Source organism: Cataglyphis hispanica, chromosome 1 (genome assembly GCF_021464435.1).
Source record: "Cataglyphis hispanica isolate Lineage 1 chromosome 1, ULB_Chis1_1.0, whole genome shotgun sequence".
Classification (NCBI taxonomy): domain Eukaryota; kingdom Metazoa; phylum Arthropoda; class Insecta; order Hymenoptera; family Formicidae; genus Cataglyphis; species Cataglyphis hispanica.
In genome coordinates, this window is record NC_065954.1 from 5499749 (window position 1) to 5525323 (window position 25575).

At 35.6% G+C, this 25575-nt stretch overlaps 1 protein-coding gene across 1 annotated transcript; it reads left to right on the forward strand.

Moving 5' to 3' along the window:
* The first annotated feature begins 1218 nt into the window (after positions 1-1218).
* LOC126851053 (zwei Ig domain protein zig-8) lies at positions 1219-25575 on the forward strand. Its single transcript, XM_050594628.1, has 6 exons — positions 1219-3531; positions 13363-13529; positions 19716-19926; positions 20915-21042; positions 22996-23164; positions 25135-25575. Exons 1-6 carry the CDS (start codon positions 3486-3488, stop codon positions 25239-25241), a joined length of 828 nt encoding a protein of 275 aa, XP_050450585.1. The 5' UTR covers positions 1219-3485; the 3' UTR covers positions 25242-25575.

Here is a 25575-nt window from a genome sequence, read left to right on the forward strand (position 1 = left end):
AAAGAGACGAAGATCGTGAAAAGCGGTTAATTTTCCTCGAACACAGTATGGGAATATCCTCGGAATTCTTGACGTATTCTCGGAATGCTGAAGACGCGCGGGATATGCCTATTGATCTTTCCGCAGTGGATTTCCGAAGTAGTCGGTGACACGTGACTGCAGTCGGTACGCCGAACACGACTGAACAGATCGCGTCGAGTCCTTAACACGATAATTCCGTTCCGCCTTCTGCCCGTCTCTTCAATGTGACGTTCGGAGTAGGAATACTCCTATTCTATTTCTTTATTTAAAATTGCTACAAAGTCATGTAAAGGCGGGACAATTGAAAACGATCGTCGCATACATAGAAAAAATACAAAACGATGAAAAATAATAAAAAGATGAGAAGAAAAATGGATGCGAATCTGAATACAAAAGAGAGATACTTACGTACTTTATATACAATGATAGCAATTTAATTTTTTTCATCATTGTCAAATACATGCGATATGTTTTTTTATTTTTCTACATTATGTGGCCTGCTCGTCGAATGGCTGCGCAATGACAATATATTTTCGGAATCGCAGATGTGCGCCAGGGAAAATGGTCAGGAAGTTTGCATTGAAACTCGCCACTCTGCTCCGAGAAACGAGTGACCCTCAGCGACCACCAGTCAGCACGGATAGACGATCAGCTTTCGCCGGTGCTCGCAGGTCGCGTAAGAAGATGACAGGGCCGGCACTCCATTATCGTTCTGTAACTCCTTTTAATTATCTCGGCCATAAGTTATAACCGGATTCGCGCTTTTTCGCGTCCTTATCGGACCCGGAGCTACGATTTTCCCCGGCGCCGACGAGAAGAAGAGGAAAAAAGGAGGATGAGATAGGGGTAGAAGCGAGGAAGAAGTCGGCGAGGAAACAAGCAGAAGAGGAACGGAGTGCAGAAGAAGAATAAGAAGAAGAAGAAGAAGAAAAAGGAAAGGGGGATGCGCGCTAGATAGGCGACAGGGTAAAAGGGTGGCGGCTCCCGCGGGGGTGGGAGAACGCTCTGATATATACAACCGAGGGATATGGGAGGAACTCGCGCGCGCACAGGCGCGGACACACGTACGACTACTCATACTAACGACCGCAGGCCACACACAGGCGCAGATCCACGGGCTGTACGGGGCGGCTGCGTGCTCGACGCCCGAGTGGCGCTCGCGCAATGTAGTCCCTCGGCTATCCTCGACGCGGGAGCATCGCCGTTTCGAAAGAGCCGCGACCTTCTCCCCGTTGCGTCGCGCGCGTCGCGTTCCCGGTGGTTGGCGGTGGTGTTAAGGGGGTGACGTTCGCGCGACAGGGGCCCGCTCGCTCTCCCGAAACACTTTTTCTCATCCACCAACTCTTTTTCGCGACGAAGGAGTGCGCGAAAACGCACAGCGACGACATGAAACCGCAGCCTCGCAAATTCCGTCCTTGCGCTGCTCTCCGGAGTTGACGGAATTGGTACGTACGACCCTGTTCCGGAACGTTTTCTTCAACGTCACTTCATTCGAACGTTCCCGCAGACGTCCTCCCGTCGTTTGCGTACTCTGGAAAAAAGCGACACGAGAGAGTGCAGGAGTATCCTTGGCACGTTCTCCTATGGTCCACGATTCCGCGATGATGTGATAGTATAGTGAAGCAGTGTCTATAAAGCGATGACAATGTCAAGTGGATGATCAACTCAGAAGATCGTTCAACCATTCGTGTATCCTTTAGTCAAAATTGATAATATTTGAGAACGCAAAGTATGCCAGAGCATCATCGGACATTCTAAAAATTTACAAAATTTGGAACGAATCTTTCGTTATCGCAAAAATATTATGGTTCAATAGCTGTCCAGCAATAAATCCATCACTGCCCACTTGGAAAATTATAATAAAGTTTGCCAAAAAGAAAGAGAAAGAATTCGTAGACCATTATATAGAAAAAAAAAAGAAGATAGATTATCGATTGCATGCAAATTTCATCGCAAATTCCGTCCCGCAACGCTTCGTCTTGCTGAGAACAAATTCTGCGTGAAGCAGCTGAAAGGGCCCTTGAACATTTAAAGACTGTCTCTTGGAAATCTACATTTAATTACCGGTGACATCCATAAAATTCGTGCATAAGGACGTTTACGGAAGGAGAAACAGGCAGCGAGAGGAAGGCGCAGTAGAGAAAAGCATATCTAGCGCGGCTGAGAGTTGTGCGGCGACGGCCGATAGGGAGATGTTAAAGTTAAAAGCCGCTCGTAAAACTCGTCCCACGGGTGCTACAACGTTACCGTTGTGCAAGCGAAGCTTGTTTATCTCGGTCGCGATGCCGGCATCGATGCAGAATTGAAAGAGCAGTAAAAACCTACGGTGGATTCTTTCTTTCTCTCTCGTCGACGCGCCGACGAAAGAAAACGTTTTGCGCGGCGCGAAATTGCAGTCGTGAAAACGAACGGCTTGTATATAGACCCGATCGTCGATGCAACGCCTATAAAAGGAATAAAAGAAAAGGGAAGCAAAGTTTGCTCGAGTTTCTCGTTTGCGGCTACCATCGAAACATATTCGAAGTCGATTCTTTGAGAGGCAGAAATTACGAGGTCAAAAAAATGCGATGGTACCGCGCACTTGGGGAAAATAACCGCGGTGGATGATCGATGGAACGTCCGACACGTTGTGTGGATTGCATTGATAACGTCAACCTAATGCATCGCGGGCGGTCTTATGGATGTCGATGTAGCGAGAAGCACGGAGACGTCGCTTAATGACGGACGGGATAGTCCCCATATCGATCAATATGGATCGAATAATCTGCGTGGAAAAAGTGAGTGATAACGGTGATATGGAGATCATCTAAATGCAGTAAGGCCGATAACACGCGGCCGATAACGCGGTTAAAGTTGATGCGACTGACCTCAGGACACCGCGATGTGAAAAACAAACTGTTCCATGCGGATGATCAGTCAGTCAATAACAATTTCTCGACAGGGATGTGCACGTGAAATAATATAACAAAATTAAAAGCCAGGTTAATTAGTTAAATTCGGATTTTCCGGTTTAGCCGATGTGATTGTTAGCGCGATATACGTGATTCGCGAAACTACGATACATTTCCTCATTACGCCATTATCAGCTCTGTAATTGGAAGAATGTGGTATCGTCGTGGAATCAATCTGTGCTAGTGAGCGAATTATTAAACGGTGATCATTGTTCGATTTAATGAGATTTTATCGGCGAGGGAGGACTAATTAAAAAGCTCTGTTCAAAGTATAATAAAGCGAAATTACGCGACATCCATTTGCGCGCGAGTGGCTGTGCATGTATCTATGCTGGTACAAAGTGCTTCTATCCGTTCCGATCGGGAATGCCACAGTCATTACGAAACGTGGATAATGTGTCAGTGATGTGTCAATGAAACTGTTTTCGTCGTCGATTAGCGTCTTTTAAAAACGAGTGAAATGCGTCTGAGATAGTATATCAGTATGTGAATGAACCACGCCGGGGAAAAGCGATGTCTACTTCTCTTCCCACATTTGTCTGTTTTATAATTTGTTTTGGTGAGTACACTATATATTATGTTAAAATTATAGCAAATAGTTAAAAGCCCAAGTAATTATAAGTTATGAAAAATAAATATTTTAGAAATTTACAAATTCATAATGGAATATAGTTTTATGCTATACATAATTGCTATGATTTGTTTATTTAGAATCTCTATTTGTATATCCCGGTTAAAATCAAATATTATGAGCATTAAGGATTGTGTAATTAATTTTATAATATATACATACATACATATAAATTTATATTAAATACAATTGAAATATGTCATATACATATGTATGTAATAACATATTTCAATCATGTTTAAACGTATCAATTTAAATTTGTATTTGTATTGTGTATTTAAATGTATAAAAAAAAACCAAGGTTTATAACAACCACTATATAAACACTATATCAAACAGATCACGATTTTCGAACTATGACGCAAATGTTCGATGCATTCGCATTAATTGCACACACAATTATTGAGGCACTTAATAATAGCGGTATATTATGTGGCTTTAGCGCCTGTACGTTGTTAGGTTCAAGTCTCATGCACGTACGTCCCTATTAATGTTTCGTGACTTAATGCAGTCAGGTCATCTATGCAAAAGCAAGGGTTTGTTGATGACTGCGATGTGTGTCTACATACAACAATCTGTATTTACATACATAATGATATACGTTGACTACTTTTAATGCGAATTTTCGTGAAAAATTCGAGAAGAGATTATGATGGTGAATTTCAGGAGAGTATATACTTGAAATACACATACAGTTATCAAATATTATTTGCATCTATCTAAAAGCATTACGAATCCTGCTGAATATTTACAAAATTGAGGAATAAAACATAAAACTATCATGCAATATGCAACATTCTAATGAGTTCTACATGTTTTAATCAGTTTCAGCAGAATTTGAACAGAATTTTATGTCGATATAATAACAGATTTTTTTTTATATTTGGAATAACAAAAGTTGAATTAATTTGCATAAGAAATAAAAATGTATAATTGTAAAGAAAAAGATATAGACAATTGTAGCAAATTGTCTGGCGTGTACTTTCTTTGATATAAAAATTAACATTTTAATAAATGTGCTCGTAATTGTCGCAAATTATTTTTATACATAGAAAAAGATTTATTCTATATATTTTGTATTATTTTTTATAGAGTGAAAATTATTATATAGATTAAATATATATATATATATATATATATATATATATATATATATATTTAATCTATATAATAATTTTTACTCTATAAAATAATACAAAATATATAGAATAAATATATATATATATATATATATATATATATATATATATATATATGTATGTATGTATATATATATTTTTTAATCTGTATAATAATTTTTATTTTTTTACCGTTTTAATTTACTATTTGTCTTTAAGTGTTCTGTGAGTTTCTTGTGACATCATTCATGTCTTTCTTTCGAGAAAAGAACTTGTGTAGTATCTTTTATTTTTAACATTCCATAACGCTTTGAGCACACGTGTCCGCACGTTTTGCTAGAAACAGGAGGACTGAGAATTCTCTCGGAAATACGCCAATACTTGGCACTCGGCGCAAACGACGTAGATATCTCAAACTTTCTCGTGAAAATACACGAGGCATGATTTCACAAAGTTCACGACCTGTACGCTAGTAATAAAAAAGTACTTTAAAAAAAAACAACGGATTCTGCATACTTCATATTCTATAACTATAATCAGATATCCTCGAGATGGTGGTGCAAAAAAAAAAAAAAAACGATTATCGAATAAATGCAAAGTTGATAAAAATTTGAATAAAATTTTTAGTAAGCATGCGCATGCATAATTGTTCAAGCTATTTTCAGTTTCATGAAATTTAATATGACAATACACGTTCTCTGTGTCGAGATTTCACGACAAACCTTTAATTTAAATCTCATTCGAATACGTGTAAAATAGTGAACATCTTGCCAGGATTGTGTGTAAAGTGAAAAGAGCATCGACTTTACAATAAATGCATGCATACTTTAATCGATCTGCCACAGTTTTGATTGTGTCACGCACATACATATATATTAAAGTATCGCTAACATTTGAATAACAGTATAAAGTAACATTTAAAATATAAAAATTATTAAATTATAAATATTAAATTATCGCTGTAGTTTCGCATTAAAAAAGCCATCTATGTATATTAGCGTTATAAAAAAATTAAAAAAAAAATTACAAACAAAGTTTATAGCAGCAATTATGAGTCGATTCAAAAGGTCGTATTGTGTAGTCGAGATAAGGCTTGCATTGAGATTTATCGGATCGTTCAAGGACCAGATTCATCGGTAAAGTTTCGGCAAGACGGAATTACAGAATTACACGCGGATTAACGTAGATGTAATTTCCGTCCCTATTCGCCGCTGAATTCGTGCTCGAGTTTCTTGAACGTTTCTCGAACGAAACCAACTGAGAAAATTCACGGCAATTTTCTTGCATGTCGCAAACACGACATTATCGTACAGCTCAATTATAAGCGTTCGGCAAAGAGGGAAAAAACATGACAGTATATAACCATGTTTAATGACATCGCGCTCTATGAACTTTCCATCGTGATTTTTTCCATCCTCGGCCGCACATCCATTCATCCATTTTCACACGTGATGGAGTAATTAAAAACAACGACGGCGATGAATCGCGTATCGCGGCATAGTCTCCCGTTAAAATTCAAATTTCAGTTAACTACTCCGTCGCAGCCGGCCAAAAGATGTAGTTTTAATTCAACCGCGCCGGAACATAGCGCAATTTATATTACCGCACTGAAAAAAGAATAATTTGCAGCGTGACGAGAAACATGCGCTTCTAATTTTCTTCAAAATTAAACGACAAAATAAATTAATATTTTGAATCGCGGCGCCGACAATTCATGAATAATATAAGTTTAATTTAATAATTTATCTTTTTCTCAATTTGACCCGGTATAATTGATTCGCTTTTCGAGTTTCGACGAAGAAACATATCGTCCATACACACCCGTTCATCATGTTTCAGACATTTATTATCTAACGACTCATTAACAGCCCCTCGCAGCACTCTTTGATTCATGATTTACGTCAATGTAGCGCGTCGTTATTAACGGAAGAAAGAATATCACACGATGTGCAGACATATCGGCTGTATTAAAATTTAACGAACCATATTACCGGAACGTCGCTGTAACCGCGGATTATCGCAACGACGAAGCCAATGTTTATGGATACTTCTCGACATATGTTCGCTGCTCGTTCTCATTCGCGTAGAAACGAGTTCGCTGTATAAACCCTATGTGTCAGTGTACGATGCGTTTACGCAGTCATTGGCCTCGTAAAATTTACAGGATTTTTATGGAGTCAAGCTTCTACACTTCTTTTCCCGTACTCGTTGATCTAAAACTTCTTTATTAATGGCTGACAATTATGCTAATGAAATGACATCAAGATATATATTTGTCAACGCGATTAACGCAATTGTTTAACAGAGATATCAACAATATATGTGTCACATTGTATAGATTACTCGCAAAATTATTTACAAGACAAATAATTAAAAGGATCAATAAAAGAATTAAACAGGAAATAATTAAGAAGAAAGTAGGACGAGATTTGTTTGCCTTGTTTTTGATTCATTGATTTAAAATTAGCGACGACACTGACAGCTGCCGGATGACAAATTTCTAACGAGCTCACATAAGTGAACGCTACTTCTACCTTCATATTTCTATCTTGTAAAATATATTATAGCCAGGAGTAAAAGCGACATGAGAAGTTCTCACGATAGTTATTTACGCCCTATCTTCTTCCTATCTCGAGAGTCCCGGATATATAGCTTGCGCTCGATGGAAGACGAAAAGTCTACTAACTTCCAAAGGAGTAAAAGTAGTACATCAAGTAAATGGATAAACAAGTAAATAGATATATAAACTGAAGAATTAGATATGTAGATATATGGAAAAATATAAATGAATTTACAAATAATTCATTAAAGCTCGAAGATTCAATCGAGAAAAATTGACATAAAGAAACAAACTGAAGCACTGTAAGTCTATATAATGAATTTCAAAATAAATACAAGAACACAAGTCTCAGCGAGAAAGATTCATCAAAAACATAATAAACTGAAATACGAAATTACTGGACGATTTATAAAACTTCTTTTGCAGCTGCAGACTATTTAGCGAATATTTTCTAATTGCAAAAGTTTGTTGGTATGCAGTTACGCTTTGAGATCTACGAAATTAAATAAAGTTAACAATGATTGTGTTAACTTTATGATATGACATTTTACTGCAGTGTAATTTACAATGTGAAAAGGTTTTCTTTGCATTTACCAAACTACATTTTCATGCTAATATTTAACAATTTTTATGTTATAATTAAAACTAATTTAAATAAAATAACAACAAAATAAGTAATAATTGTATATTACTATTTTTTAATATACATATTAATGTGTAGCTTTATTTTTTACAATTAAGAAAATATATATATATATATACACAAATATATTATATAAAAATAAATCTTTAAATAAATTACACAGCTCAGTGAAACAAATCAACAGACAAATTAATCTTCTTATTTATATTATCATTCATTTTTTAAATATTTTTGATAACATCAATGCTATGTACATATTCGGTATAAAAGTTCTTGCAATCGCAGAGTGGCTACTTTTGTGCTCTGTTTATACCCTTCTTTAGCTATCGAAACGCAATCGCAGAGGTTTACGTTATTCATTGAAAAAAGAAAAAGAAAAAAAAGTACGTTGAATAGGGGATTCGAGTGCCAGGAAACAAAGTTGGCTTATCCGGTCACGAGAGGAAAGCCGGTTGCAGGGGAGAGAAAAGGGTGAAATGATGGTCGACAGGAAATAGAATTTTGCGGCCGGCTGACCAAACCAGCCACTGTCCTTCAATGTCCGAAAAAATCTATCTCTGGCTTGACGAATGAGCCGTGATAGTGGCGACCGTCGAGTCCTCCTCGCGGAAGGTTAAGGTCTGAAATAATTATAACGGTCGTGTAAAGCTGTCCGCACACTCGACCCTATTCTCATTGGGTCCGAGCAGCTGTCCTACAATTTCCACACAAGCTGGGAACAGCATCGATCTAATATCTGTGTGGCCGAAAAAAAAGGGAAAGTCACTAATAGATCTATCGCCGTACACGGGCGCCCCACATTCCTATCTTCTCCTCTATTAGTTGGAAACTTGAAGTGATTCCAATTTTGGGATTGATCAGCTTGCGGTGATATGCTTCTCTTCGAAGTATCAAAACGATTTCGTCCAAAATTCTATCAAGGGAGATTGAGAAGACGACGATGATGCGCGCGACGGGCAGATGATTGAATCCGCGCAAAAATCGTTCCTGTGGATTCGAGCGCGAAATTAATTTCCGGCGAAGGATCATGGGTAATTCGTTGCCTATGATAAGCTTGTCCCGCAAACGCATCTTTATCCTCAACTCCCATATTTATCTTGAGAACCGATCAGATAGATTTCTGAGTTTACCTAGTGTATTTGACAGACAAGAAGTGACACCGAAAAGATAGTTGATTGTATGCAGATGATAAGAAGAGAGATTTGAAAGATTAATCGCACAAAGATTGGAAAAATGCGAATGTTTGAAGATTAACCAACTTTATCTAAAAAAGTTAAAACGATTTATCAGTAGCGCAAAATTCGGATAAAAGAAAATATCACTGAAGTATTTTCCTAGTGAAATCACGGACGACAAATTGCGATGTAAAATCAAATCGTTAATTAAAATTTTAATAAAGAGATATTATAAAGTGACTTTTCCAAAACTATCGAGACATAACAAAGAGAAAATCCATGCTCGCACCTTTCGTGACAAAATTAATTTCTGGTATAACAAAACCGTCTCCCGGTCGATCCGATAATCAGGGGTGAACTTGTTTTAGCTCCCTCCCGGCTAAAAGGACCATAAAACTCGACTCACCGACGGTCGTTCGAATCAATAGCAAGCCCATTGCGTCAACAACGTAATTCCCTGCTAAGAAGATTTTAATCCGACCGCTTTTCATGCGTCGTGAGAAAGTGCACTTAAATCATCAATAATACCTGCTCTTTCGCATTAATTATTATAACAATCATAGCTGAAAGATGAAATGTATGTGTTTTGTCATACGAGAAATGGCTCTGCATATTTTATCGTAAAATATAAAATATAAAATCTCGTGACTAGTTGTTATCAACAACTTTTACATCCGTGTAATCTAATTTGCATATAAAACAAAGTTATTAATAATTGAACATTTTTCTTTTGTGTGTCCATCGACGCGAAAATATATGCGTATGCATATTTGAACATTCCATTTTGAATGCAAAACGCAATAGCGATGGCATAAAATTAATTCATAACAATTATTCTAAACAATGTAATGTGCGCAATTTACTTTATTTATTAGCATCTTGATACACAGATCTCTCTACACAAATACTTAAGGAAAAATAAATACAAAAATGTGTATATGATTTATAAAAAAAAAGCATATTTTTTAGATGCATATATACACAGACAGTCGCTACAATAAATATGTTTGTAGCTACATAATTTATGTTTTAATTAAATTTTTAGTCCTAATTAAATACATCGACACGGAAATAAATATCGTCATTTCAATTTGTGTGTATTTCTTGCTTGGAAATTTTGATGAAAGTACGCAGGCAAACTTTTCTCGCGTGGCAAAGTTTCCGCGAAAGAATTTAGGTAAGAAAATTAATTTCGCGAACGAAGAACGAATGAAGTGTATGTTCGCCTGCATCGAACACGTTCGAAGAAACCGCCTTCCATCAGCGAGAAACCACGGAAACGTACTCAATGAGTGGCAGTCTCGCGAGCGAACGGGGCTCGTGAATCTAGGTAGTACCTTAACGTCACGGAAGTGCTTATAACAGCGGCAAGTTTCGAAAGATATTATTTTATGACAAGGGTATTATTTTATGACAATACGCTCGCGCGACAATGTTAAGCGCCGAAAAATTCGCTTACAAGCTTTACGTTATCGTGACGGTATATACGTCGCGGCCAGTGTATTTCGAAAAGTTCAACAAAATTGAACAAAGAATAACAGAGTATGCCGGCGGCGATTATGCTTAATCCCGCCATCGATGAAGTTTGATATTACGTGCACATCGACGTCGCTTTTAAACTTTGTAGCGCTTACGAGCCCGGCAGCTATTCTCCCGTTGAAGTCCATGGATTATCCGTTGTCTTGCGGTGATGTTAAAAACGTGAAAAATGCGCTAGTTTTCTCACGCAAATGCAATTTTAAAATAAAAGGAAATATCTCAAGGGAAGAAGAGAATCAGCATTAATTGTAATCAAAATCAAGCAAAAAATAATTGTTTTATCCTATTCTACTTTTGTATTCTTTATATTTATTCATCTCAGTAAATATATTTTTTTATTCTTTAAAAATACTTACTTTACTATGCAGCTTAACGCGTACAACTTCTTTGATTAAATTACGATAAATGAAGAATTTTTGAGATATCATCGCTAACAAAGAACGATGAGGAAATAGAGCAAGTGTCTCTATCCCGGTTGAAATCAAGTCTGCAAACGAGCAAGAGTGCACGCAATTCCGTACTAATCGCCAACTCGTCCTAAGCATCGCAGAGTCGGAAATTCGCGGCGCACGGCTGTCTAGTTTTGTGAAGCACTTGACGAAATATAATTCGCAACTGAGAAAGTGCTTGCCGCACACGCGGCTGATCCGGAAGTGCAATTCAGAGTTGGTGATAGTTCGTGCGTGCATCACGGATATCTGAGCTATTGCAGTTGTATAATTCCGCGTCTTAATCGAGAATCACGAATTCGAATGTAATTATATAAGATGAGAAAGAAGGTATTATTATTATTAATATGTGTCGGAAAACAATTTCTAGATTTATCTTAAAATTCCGCTGAATGACATCAATATTTAATATGTTAAATTATGCCAGAGATTCAGATTCACGTCTTCTTTTATATTTTTCCCTGAAAAAATATGTTTCCGGTATAATGTAATGCAATGTAAATATGCAAATGCTTGTTTATTCAAAAAGCTGCGGCATAAACATTTCACTGAATGAAGCACATTTGGAATGCATTTATTACAGAGATAGAAAAATAATTAATTAAATTTTATTTAATAATCATAACTATACGTTTCACACATACACACATATATGCACTTGCACGCAACTATATAACATGCCGTTTCAAAACTATGGAATAATAACGCTGATAAAAATTTAACAAAAAGATTTGTATTCGGTTAAAGAAACATTGTCGATAATTTGATAATATTGTATAACGCGAAAAAATTTATATTCAATCAAAATATTTAACCCAATATTTAAATTGAAGCGACAGAATTATATGTTACATGTTACTGTTAATGATGGGTTTTTTCCAACTGCAAAGATTTTTAAGCAAAAAAAAAACAGCAGTGCGGAGCTGGACCAGTGCGGAAACTCGTTATTTTCGCATTCGTTATTTTGTAAATGACGTTTGTCAATTTATATATCGTAGTAAAACGACTTTGCGTCAAAAATTGTAGTTAATCAAAGGCGCACTCGTTGCTAGAGTTAACGAAATCCCAAGTGACTGAAAACAAAGTTGGTTGGAACTAGGACTACTTTTACAACTCTTTTCGAGTTTTTCATTTTTAACCAAATTTCCGCATCGTCAGTTTATATTTTTCCTCGTACATTTGTTTTTTCTAGTAAAAATACAAAAATGCAGTCTTCTCGAGAAAGAGATATTACGTAAATTAATATAGAAAAAAAAAACATGAATATTTTCCAAATATTGCAAATTTTAGATGTATATTTAGTCGCGAATTTAATAAATTTTGTATGTTGAATATTTGCGTAAAATATTGATATTACCATCGATGTTTCAATCTGCAATATATAATGTGATAAAAGCATAAAGGAGAGATATCGTATAGCTATTATTGGCAGCTTGTTGACTAAACCAATTTAAATAGAATAATTCTGAATCTTCAATAAAATAATCTTTCCGTACATTTTGCGTAGCATTGACAAAAGATCCGCGGGAGAGAAATATCTTTCAAATAGTACGCGTGATATGCTTAGCAACTAGAAAATGCACGCACAGTATACGTGTACACGATACCGCGCGGATTTCAGAGGAAATCCGGCTTTAACGTCGCACAGCCGTCACGAAAAGGAACGTTACCGTCACGTCAAGATATAATGTGATGTATTTAAATGGGTCCGTTCACGTACTGCCACGCAACTTTTACATGCGCGACTGACGTGACGCGACAATCCGTGACGTTCATGTTACATACGATCTTCAACGTGACGCGCCGTTAACGGTCTGATGCCCGAGCTTCCACCTGACGTTTCGAGAGTCAAGTGGCCTCGTAGAGATGCATCGTAAATCCGCCGAAAGTTGGCGGATACTCGGAAAGTCCCATGGGCGCTGGCTTTCGAACTATCCTTATGGAACATCCACGAGCGTGTTATAAAAAGTTACGGGACATTCAATTAGTCCGTTGCCGGTCGTAACTTAGCTTAATGGCGTTGAAAAGAGGATCAAACATCCATGACATTAACGCTATTCTTATTATTGAACTATAGATTAAAAGATGTAGATAATGTCATAAAATATTGATTGATTCGTTTAAAGTATATTCTTTCTTGAAGACATTGATTAAATATACTTGTGTAATTCTACGTAATTGATTTTAAATCGAGTGAGGAAAAATTTTTTATTATAAAAATGAGCTGTTTCCGACAGATTAATCACGTAATCACGAGAAACATTTCTATTTTCAGGTGGTATAGCGTCATGCTTAAGGAACTTTCGAACCGATTTCCTAGAGGAATGGCCGACGCCGGGCACCGGGCCCCACTTCGACACCTCTATGCAATCAAACTTCACCGGGCTGGTGGGGAAGACGGTGCATCTCGTGTGCAAGGTGAAGAACTTGGGCAATCGAACGGTAAGCCATCGGAAAATCCATCGTCTGCTTCGTGACCAGAAGCGCTATATCTTAGCTCGAAGCGGACAGCGCGCTAGCCAGCTACTCCACTCGGTAGCTGTTGAATAATTTAAGGGTAGGGCCGCACGAACGACCTTGCGATCCTTCCTTCGCGATCGTAGAGGATACTTTAACGGCGCGTCACGTTCCCAGATTCGCCCGCTCACTCGCTCGTCTCTCGTCACCCAGAGACTTGTTAAGCGATTTTTTAATCGATCGATAGCCGATGGAAAGTTAAATTGCATTTCGATCGGAATACGAAGGTGTAAGTAAAAAAAACGTGACACTTTCACTTTAAAACGCGCACAAAAAAGAGAGAGAAGTCTTAAATTTATTAAATATACAAGAAACGATTTTAATGTTGGAAATAGAAGATGATGAAAATCGTAATAAATTATAAATACATTGATCTGGTTTTAGTAAAAGATTTGATAGCATTCAACTACTTGCTGAAATCGATCATGAACGTTTATATATAAATATAAAAATTATATTATTGGATTATTTCTAACGATATTCAATCGCCATATCTATCGTTATATTTAATCTAATTCTAATGATGTAATAATCACGCGCATGCAACTCAAACAAGTGCATTTTTACAAAACACGCGTTTCGCTTATGAAATATAAAAATGCTCTTCTTATATGAAGTCCGTGGCGTAGTTCGTCCAATGTAGATGGGGTTATTAAATAAACATTACTGTTCCTTCATCGAGCACAGTGCCGGCGTCTCATGAAAAAGGCAAGCGTGTTAGCGTTTATGTTCCTACATTATTAACCGCTCTTCTCATGTAGCAAACGGAAGTATTTTTTTTTTTTTTTGACGTTTGTATAGCGCATTTACAAATTGCACCGTTTTGGAAAGCTCTCGTATTCTTCAATTATATTATTAAATCATTTTTCAAGTGTAAACTGCCGTTCGCGTATTCCATTTAACAATTATTTATATTATTTGTTGTTTCTCCACTGCTTCTGTTTAAGGATATCGTCTGATATCGCAATTACAGTAGATATCATGCTCATTTCATTGCCTCGTTCGATGAATCGCGAGTTGCAGTTCTTTTTTTTTCGTTTATCAGCGCAGAATTGAGGTCAAAGTGTGTTCATTCCCGATAGGAAAGTGCAAGTACGTCGGAACATTCGTCATTCGAGCTTACACGAGCCCCGTTACATTCTATGTTCGTGATGCGCGCTTAATCCGTCCTTTCGAGCTTACTTTGTTGACGTGATATCGTTGGATCTGTTATGATATATGATGTTGCTATCGTACGCTTGTTCTGGAAGATCAAGCGCCGCCGCTTACGTAAACGCGAAGATGCATAATTACCGGCTATTTACCTGAGCCGGCTAAGAAGCCGCTGTAAAAACATCGCGAATGATAATAGCCATCTTCATTAGCAGATATGTGGATGCTGTAATCTGTTGAAGTTAGTTTGAATTCGGCTTACCTTCCTTTCGAAAAGCGAATCAATATCGCCATAGAGTCGTATGATAATTTTTATTACCTCGATGAAATATAATAAATGCAAATAATTAATTCTTAAAAAAAAATTCTAAAAGATTTCTAAAGATTTTGTTAAAACAGATGCTTTTTTGAGCCTCTTTTTTGCATTTTTTTTCTCTTTTGTCAAATGCGTTTTTCAAAGACAGATCAATTTTAAGAAAAAAGAAAGAGAGAATAATAACAAGAATAATGGCAAGAATAACTATATTTAATTTATTTTAATTTTTAACATTATAATATTTTACATTCATTTAATATTAATAGAAATGGAACAATATTCCAGCCAGTTCTTATGTGTTATGCTACAGTATGGTCTGCATTGTAGATAAACCTATCGATTTTGAACAATAATAATATAGGCAATTATTGAGAGACCGTAATTATCTTTTGCATTTTCAAATATCAATTTCGTGGCCTTCCGATAATAATTAGTGATCACGCAGTCTATTCGCTGCGCAAACATGAAAACGGCTTGCTATCGCGTTCAATGTTTCGAAAACATGCGGCTTAAACATTCACAATGGAACGTTGATTAACAGATTTGATGAGTAATATAAAATCTTTATAAACGAAGCGCATAATCGTGACTGCAGCTTTCCATGCTTCGATGTTACACACCATTCCTGTGATGATTTATGAATATTAATCGAACATTATATAAGAGCCTCCCTTCCTACACGAGCCACACATAATTGAACGCTGTCAACGCACGGCTCTGATCGCGAAATTAAATCGTATGAACAAAATGTATACCGGATGCGCTTCCATAACGAGGGGTGTCGCCGATGTCGATACGTCACGCGCGATTCTGAGAGGTAAATGGTGATGTTTCAGAGCGCGAAACTATAATTATAATTATTATATTGTCTAGTAAAGCGCACTAATACAAACATAAACAGACAACAATTTACGTGCCTGTTAGAGGAATACGCGCTTATTCGACGCAATATAAGCAGCTTGAAAAAAAATCAATAAATGGTTCTGAAGATTATTCGGCGCGATCCTCTGACAGTTAGGTTTCTAAATTTTCATAAATTGCTATACAAATTTACTCTGCAATTTTATCGCTCAACATACGCGTTGTTGCATCCATTCACTTTCCAACCGCGCTAACTCAAATTACTATTGTCAGTATGTTCTAAAGTTTTTACCCGTTTTCTAAAATAAAAGCTAGTACATTGCAAGCGGATTGCTGCTTCAAAGCACTCAAGATTATTAGAAAGCGTAGCGCGCGTTCGCTTGCTGTTGTCTTTTTCTCGAAGGTGCGAGAATCGACGTATTCTTATATCGTGAACGCGTCGATCAATCACAGTCTTCTCTTCGACTGACGAAGGCTCATGAATAAAGGATCGATCAAATAAAAAGATTGTGTAAATTTACAGTGTTCTGTGATTATCGACTTTAAAATTTTCTGCAAATTAACATTGTATGTGAATCATTTATACCTTGGGTCAAACGTTCCGTTACGTTTCATTAATTTTATTAATATTATATAATTAAAATATTAATATTAATATTATATGTTATTAAAATATTAAATTAATATATATTATATACGTACATATTATACAATAAATAATTATTCATTTATAACAAGACGATTGATATATTTGTTAAACATTATAAATTTAGCAAATGTGTATATTTGATATCCAAAACTGTGAAAAAAAAACGAAAAATCGGCGATTCTCTAAAAATATATAATTTTCATATGTAACGTTAAGATCTGGTACTGCGCTACGATTGCATTTTCGCTCCCCATAATTTATCTTAAAGTCGTATAAGGGATGCAGAGAGACGCAGAAGGATATTGCCACGCATAGTATCATACACCATTGCCATGCAGAAATTGCGGTTGAATTTCGCCACACACAATGCTGAGGTTAATGCCAATGACACATACGCGTCATCTCGAATACGCGAGGACTGGCGCAGGTGTCGAAATTCGACGCTGAGATGGGACAATGCAAAATTTCTATCATGGTTTATAGCTGCATCGCCTTGTACAGACAAATCTAGGAATATGATCCAAACGACTACACGACTTTTAAACGCTTTATTATTTTAATATAAAGGTTGTTGTGAATTGAACGCGATATTGGCGTAGGATAGACCGCTATATTTTTTGACGAGATATTCTCTAAAATAAATATACATCTTTCAGTTTAATGTATATTCTAATTTATGCTTGTACATTGCTATTTTAATATTACAGTCCTATTTCAATTTAATTCTATATTTTTCAGATTGAAATAAATTTTTATTTTTGTTTGAGATAACCGTAGTTTCCAATTTCGTCTACAGCGATAGATTTTATTTGCGTCATCTCCGTTAGAAAATGTAATCCTTCCATTTTGCAAAGCCGCGCTTTAAAGCTGCATGAAGACGGAGAATTCAGCCGAATCCAGATACAATGAAACAATTGCGACTGAAAATCCCACAGCGCCAGAGTCTGCAGAATCGATTTCAATAGCGGACTATCAAAAGCCGATTTTGCATTCGCGTAGCGTGTTAAGTGCGCGCAGCACGACAGTTGCGACGCCTCTGTTTTCCTCGTCCCGTTCTTCATCGCCGACATCGACCTCGTCGTTTCGTCGGGATGGATAGATTTTGTTTGGCTTTCAGCCGGCAACGCTAATGCCAATAACACGGTCGTGTCATCTCGAGAGCTCCAGCTGGCGCAGGTGCCGGATGCAGGACGAGCCAGGACAAAACGAATCTCTTCATGGCGACGTCACTCCCGCGTTGAGAGGACGTCAACCCGCGATCAGTTAATACATCGAAGCTTTCGTAAAATGATCCGGAAAGCGCGTTGTCTCCCCTCAGTCTGTTTCGCGTAATCACGTAAATGTATTTTCTCCTTTTCCGATAAAAATAAAAGAGAAAATTGCATTAAACCTTTATATTCGTGTGAAACGACATTACAAAAAATCATAAAAGAGATTTTAATTGTGTTTTATATCTATTTTTTTGCTTAAATAACATCAAAAACATTACTTTTTTAACATGACAAAATTTGTTAGATCCATCCGTCCTAATTATGTTCTAACGAACTTTGAAGTGCCCTTATATCGAACGGTGACTTGAAAAATTTTCGCTTGAGCATAATTAAAATGAATGCCATCGAAAAATATATTCCGTGAAAGCATTATTCTCCACGAGCCGTAAGAGATAAAATATGCGAAACGAGATGAGGATTCGATGGCTCTCACCTCGTTAGCTCGATCGATTTCACTGGCATGATGACAGAGTTAATTTCATTTAGAATTAAAGGACAAAAGTTAATTACTCTGCTGGCGTTTATTCGATACGTACTTTATGAGTCACACTATCGTTAAGTTGAAATTTAAAACAAAATTCATTACTTTTCCGCAGGAATATAATATCACTATGCCTCAAAAACATTTCTAAGAATCTTGCTAAATTAAAAATTAATAAGCAGTAATAGACACAATACATTTATAATAAACAACTATAATAAATATGGATGAGCTTGTGCGTAACGATTAATTTATTGCATACACAATGAGCAAAATTATTTATGTATATTTCCAATTTGATAAAATTACACTTTGTTGAGCCAACTTATATTTCAATCTCTCGTTGAAATCTCATTAATTTTTTTTAAATCAATGTAATATCAATAACTAATAAAATCATTCAGGCCGTGAATATCGGTCGTTGTGCGGTTGTCGCCAATTTCCAGAGTTAATTAGGGTCAATCAAATGTAAATGCTACTCAAGAGAATGCAGTCAATGAAATTGCATTAACGATCTATTGGTTTCGCCTACGTTTTCTACGTGCGGATGCGGTGGAAATAGTATTTTGCTGCGCGTACTAAAACTTCAATAAAACTTACATGCATTAAATTTATTATTTGCAACATAGAATAAATTAAATTTTTGGCAAAAATTTAATTTGTTTTAGTCTATAATGTGTTATCAGTTGTAACAGCAAAAAATACAAGACAATAGTAAACAAACAAATAAGCTTTTAATTTATTTATTAAACGATGTATTATGCAATCTGTAGGCAATGCTAAGATAGATAAATATACTGTAGGAACAGCAAAAATTGTGTAACTTGTCAATGAAAATATTAAAGGAATTAATATAGAATATATGAGTACTTTTATTATTTAATGCAAGCTAAATACAATTTTTGAATAACGCAGAAAATACATTTCTCATAAGTTTGCAACAATATGTTAAAAAACTGTCATTAAGAATATTGCGTTTTTTAAAAGCTTTTTTAATATCATATGCGCGTCGGCTACAAAGTTCATTCGCTGCACAATGTGCTGTTTTCGACGATAGAATATTAAATATAAAAATTACTCGAACATTAAATATAAAAATATTAAATATAAAAATTACTTAACAAAACTATTAAAAAAATAATGTTTTTAAATAAATATGTAAATAATATATAATTAATAGCACGCACTATATGCTAATATCTTAAAAATTTTGCAATTTAATTAATTATATAAAAACGAATTTTAGTGCATTATTATTAATAATGAACAATAAGGAAATTAATTATTAAAAAATGTTAATTATTAATAATTTTTATACGTATATACGTAAGAATCATTAAAACATTAGGCAGTATATTAAATGACGAAAAATTTTTGTTAGGTTTCCTGGGTGAGGCACCGAGATATACATTTGCTAACGGTTGGTCGTTATACCTATACCAGCGACCAACGTTTCGAGGCACTACATTCTCCTCATACGGAAGATTGGACCCTCAGGATACGATATCCTCAGCGCAAGGACTCCGGGATTTATGAGTGCCAAATATCAACGACCCCGCCCATCGGCCACCCTGTTTATCTAACGATAGTCGGTAAGCAAATAAACTTTTTATAATATTAATTGTATTAATCTATTTTCGAGATAGAAATATCAAAACTAAAGAATGGCTAATTTGATTGGTGAATATATTATATTTCTTTAAGGATCTTATCTCTGCGAAAATCGCGAATTTGTAATCTCTTTCAAGATAAAGTTCTCAGTTTGTTGACAGAACTCTTAGATAGAATCGTACTTCATTCAAAGAGTCGTATTTATTTGGACATAAATTTCAATATAAATTTCTCAGTAAAGTGTCACGAGTATGATTCAAAGCATTTCACTCGATGTAATATATAACTTTGAAAGTTCTCCGCTAGAGAACTCAAGAAAGTGCAAAGTTTCTCTGTAATGGCTTTGCATGCAATACAAATCTTGTTTAAGTAACATATCAAGAAGAATTTAATTGAAATTTGTAATGTTTCTTTTTTTTATTTTCTTTATACACAACAATGAAGTATATGGTACATATCTTCTATATTTAATTTTCGATATAAATGAAAACTCGATGGAATGTCATATGTATATATATATATATACACTTTATCTTTTAAACACTTCTATAAATTTCTGAATTTGAAATTAAAAAATTTCAAAAAGTATAATATGTATCAAATATATATTATAATCATATATCATAATAATGATATAAATACATTATTTAAGAAGTGCCTCATAAGTAAATGCCTGAAAAGACAAATGCGACGCGCATTTATATTTAAGTGGAGCGTGTATGTGAGGTCATATATCCTTGAAGATATATCGTTAACGATCCTCGTAATACTTCAAACAGGCCGTACAGGCAAAGAGAGGATCTTATCGACACGACTTGACCCGAAAGCTCGCCCTACGACGTAGAATGGGCTTGGTGCTGTGTGTCGCGCGATAAAAATATCGAATACACGGCAAGATTTACATCGCCGGGCTGCAGTCATTTAACCAATCCATCTGCACGATCAAGCTGACCACTCTTCTTGTTTTAGAGCCGGTAACCATTATAAACGGAGCACCGGATCTCTTCGTCAATAAAGGCAGCACCATCAACCTGACGTGTGTCGTAAAATACGCTCCTGAGCCACCACCGACGATGACTTGGAGCCATAACACGGACGTGAGTATTGCCCTCGCAAATAAAACGCTGAAAAATGATAGATTTTTTTCTCAGAAGCGAAAGCTTCTAAATTTTAACGATACTGAGTTCTGAAATTGTAATAAAATCTCGATTGTAATAAAATTTTTAGAATAGAACTTTTTTTTAAATCCCCATAAGAAAAGTTGAGAGTCTAATATTAGAATTCAATTCTGCGTTCATTTTTTATATAAGATTATCTTTTACGTGAGTTACACACGAACATATAAGTGCTGTACAAAATAAATTAAAGTAAACTTAATAGAATTCATTCATGTAATCAAAAATTAGTCTTAAGATTTTCATACAAGTGTATTCAAAGAATTTCAAACATTAGGCATTTCTTTTCTAATTTTCCGTAATTTATCTCGCGGCTAGTCATTCTCTTTTTATCGTGACGAGCGACAACAGACGCGCAGGATTAATATAGTGTGTTGACGCGTATTTTCTTCGCGATGCTGAAATGCATTTTGCTTTTAATATCATTTTATGTAACCAAAGTTATATCATAAAAGCAAGACACAAAGAACGCAAAAGTCTTTAATATCGACGAACACGTTAAAATAATTTTTCAATGTAACATTTGTGGTGTCCATCGTGTGTTTTTATTACAATGATGTGATAATAAATTCCCCTTTGCAATACCAATATTTGCAATTCCATATATGATATCGATCGAACGGAGATGATTCTGCGTGCATTAATGAGACGCTCGTACGTGTACGCACGACTCTCAGATTAAAAATTCTCATAAGCCGATCGACAAAAAAAAAAAATAATTTCTCGGCTGATTGCCGATATACTGGTACGCCATCGATACGCGCAGCACTCGATCGTGCTTTTACTAGAATGAAACAGCAGGTAACGCAATTTTCGCAAGGCACTATCGCGCACGTTGATCAAAGTAAAACGCGAAATAGAAGATCGCTCGCGCCCGCGGCAGCCAAGAAACGAAATTATTTTCCGATTAATCCGTTCGATTCACGGATAATTATTTATTCCGAAACAAGATACACAGTGAAACCATTCTACCATCTCGTACGAAGGGGCACAAAACGAATTAGCTTTCTATAGAAAAAAAAGGGGAAAACAGATAAAAAAAAGAAGAGAAAGAGAGAGAAAAAATTAGAAACGAAAGAAGAAACGCGGTAGATATTTTTCCGTTCTGTGCAAGGCGTACCATTACGCCTGTCTATCCTCAAAGGGAATACATAAGAAACATATATATGTGTTCCCTACTATTCTTTATCTTGTACCTCGGAGGAAGGTGCCTTTTATCTTTCGCCAAAGAGGCTTCATTGCGTTGTCGGTAAGAGCGGGGATTCCAGCGAAATGTAAGGAAACAGGCGCGGATTCTTTGAAAGAATGATTGCGGATGAGACGCATACGGCGCCGCGCCTACACGTTCAATATTAGGCGACACGAATCAAAAGAAGAGTTAGCTCTTATTTCTGTTATTACCAGTTCGCCTGAAGCTACAATGTCCCAGATCTCAGAACCTGTCTCAGAGCTTAGAAACAACGTACAATACTAAAATTCAGATAGATACTATCTCATTTCCGACATGTGAATAATAAAGAAAAGAATATGGCTATGAATTTAATTTTCTACAGAATTAATTACCATTAATTTTTAAAAGAAGCAATTATTTCTAATATTATATTTTTATTTATATCAAGTTTTAGATAATGTAAACTATCCAGTCTTAATCTATGTTTCTATCCAAACTTAAGCTACATTTCTAATGGTGATTCAGTACATAATTATGTTACATATTGAATGATATTATTATTATTACGAATATTATGTAAATTTAATATCTGTCTCGTTATTAGCTCCTGTGTATTTGTGTCACTGCGTTTTGATCCTCAATTAATCTCAAATATATTAATTTCGTAATTTTGAAAGATACAAGTATGTCGTAATTTTGTTCAGGTTATCAATTTCGACTCGCCGCGCGGTGGTATCAGTCTCGTTACGGAAAAAGGACCGGAGACAACGAGTCGTTTAATGATCCAGAAAGCCGTGCCGAGCGACTCCGGGATCTATCAATGTGAACCGAGCAACGCAAATCCCAGTAGTATAAAGGTGCACGTTGTTAACGGTGAGTTAAAGTTAAAATTTATGTATGTTTGTTTGGGAATATAATAGAGGACATATAGAAAGAGGAATGCTTTATAAACATAATTTTAGGCATACGTAAGGAACATATATGGGAAATGTATATGTTTCGATATGTGTCTCAATCATGTTAAAACATTCCTTTTATGTGCACATTGTATATTACAAAACTATTATTATATTTCAGTGAATCCCTATTTTATGGTAAACTATTTTTCTTCGTACTCTTTTTCAATTTTCCATGTCGATGGAAATTTTTTTTTTCCAATTTCTGACCAGTATTTTGCGGGCTTCCGGTAAATTGGAAAAAATTCGAGATCCAAGCGGCTTTACTGCAATTACAACGAATTGAGAGAAATGGCGCCCGTTGCGTGAAGAGCTACGGAGAAGTAACATTGATTGACTTCTCTGTAAATATTGCAAGCTTCGAATGTACCTTGGCAAGTCGCGCGTTAAGCCTGAAATCGATGGCTGTGGCGATTGCTTGAACGCGGAACACCGCAAGTAAATCTCTCGTACATGAAGCTGCGAAATGCGGTGGATTTCGAAATCTAGTTTTTCTTTTTTTTAATCCGTTTTTCTCACCAAACGCGATTCGTTCATCGCGAGATGCCGTCGAATCGCGATGACAAAGCGATTTAAAGCCTGATTTTCGCGCGGAATTTCGCGCAATTTCCAAGCGCGTCCAGTTACGAATGAAATAAAATCAAATGAAAGCAGATTGTTTCGTCTATTCTGAAAGAAAGGGCTTTCCCGTTTTGCTCGTAACTTGATATATTTTTCAAGCGGATGGAATTTACGAGTTTGCCTCTTGCGCTGCATGCAATCAAGCGCACGATGCGACTTCACGTAAAGCTTACAAGTTAATTGAGCGAATTGTTTTATCGTCTCTAAATATTACTCTTCTATTCCATGATCTAATTTATTACATAATTTAAGAAAATTTCAGATAAATAAGGAAATATTTATGATGTAATGTGAAAAAATTAAGCATTAATTAATTGTTTCAGAAATGAGAATTATAAACGTTCTTTCGTTTTGAAATAATTCATTCTATTTATTTATTTCTTTATATTAATTATCTCATCTGTTCCACAATGCGTGACGAATGATTGGCATGTCATAATCAAAGAACGGGCATATTACTTATAAACTTGAAGCATTAACTACATTTAGAGCAGTTGATGGATGGCCCATTGATATATAACGTATGACAAATGATAGTTATTGTCATCACACATATCAGCATTATTCATCGTCAACATTGTTACTATATATGCTGCGTACATGCTTTTTAAAATTCAGTACCAAATATTGCACTCCATTTCAAAATATTTTTTGACATTTGCCTTAAAAATTTTTGCGTTAAAAATAGAACTATATATACTATATATACGACATGTATGTACTATATATACGATATGTCCAAAATTTGTTAATACATAAATATTTTATTTGTTCAGTAAAAGCCATCTATATAATTTACAGAGAGCTCGCTTCAATTCATGTTGCATTGATAGCTACAACTTAATTTATCGTTTAAATTAACTGATTCAATGCATTATTAGTTTTCGACTTGTAAGGAACGTCGATTTTCGATCGGTTTACTGTTTTCACTATAAGAAAAAGAAAGAGGAAAGGGAAAGTTAACTATTTAAATTTTTTATATAGTAACATTATAAGATTGATAACAAATCATTATCTGGATTCCGCACATGCAAATAAAATCGAATATATAATGCTTTTATTATTTTTTTTTTATTTTATGCATATTTTCTCTTTCCGTCTGGCAGCTATAATTTGAAAACTAACAAGTATTGATATAAATATGATGACAGGTCTGTACATATCTTATCTGCCACGCATATGCTGCATCCTCTATTTATCATTCAGTCACAATGCTGAGATTGCACTGAGATTGTCACATCGAATCGATAAAAATTTCTGTTGCAGAAGAACATCCAGCCGCGATGCACCACGGGGACGGAAGCTCGTCGTACAGCAAGACACGGCCGATTTGTTTTATAATTTTAGTAATAGCTAATATAATATTTCTATAAGGCGAGAAGTACAGAAACACACCCCGACACACATGATAAAAGCAGGAGCGCGATCGCCGAGAATCGCGATTTGCCTATTTAACGTCGTTTCTTGGATAAATATTTGTGCAGGGTAAACAAAACATTACCATTTACACATTAAAAGAAGAGAGAAAAAAAACTTCCGTGACCAAACAGTTTTCAAATATCAGCACGGCACAATAATCGGTAAGAGCGTAGTATTTTGTTAACATATATCATCAAGAACGAATAACTTACGACGTCAAAATTTATTGTATTATTTGTAAATAAATTTATTGTATGTACATATCACACAATAAAACAATTGTCTTTA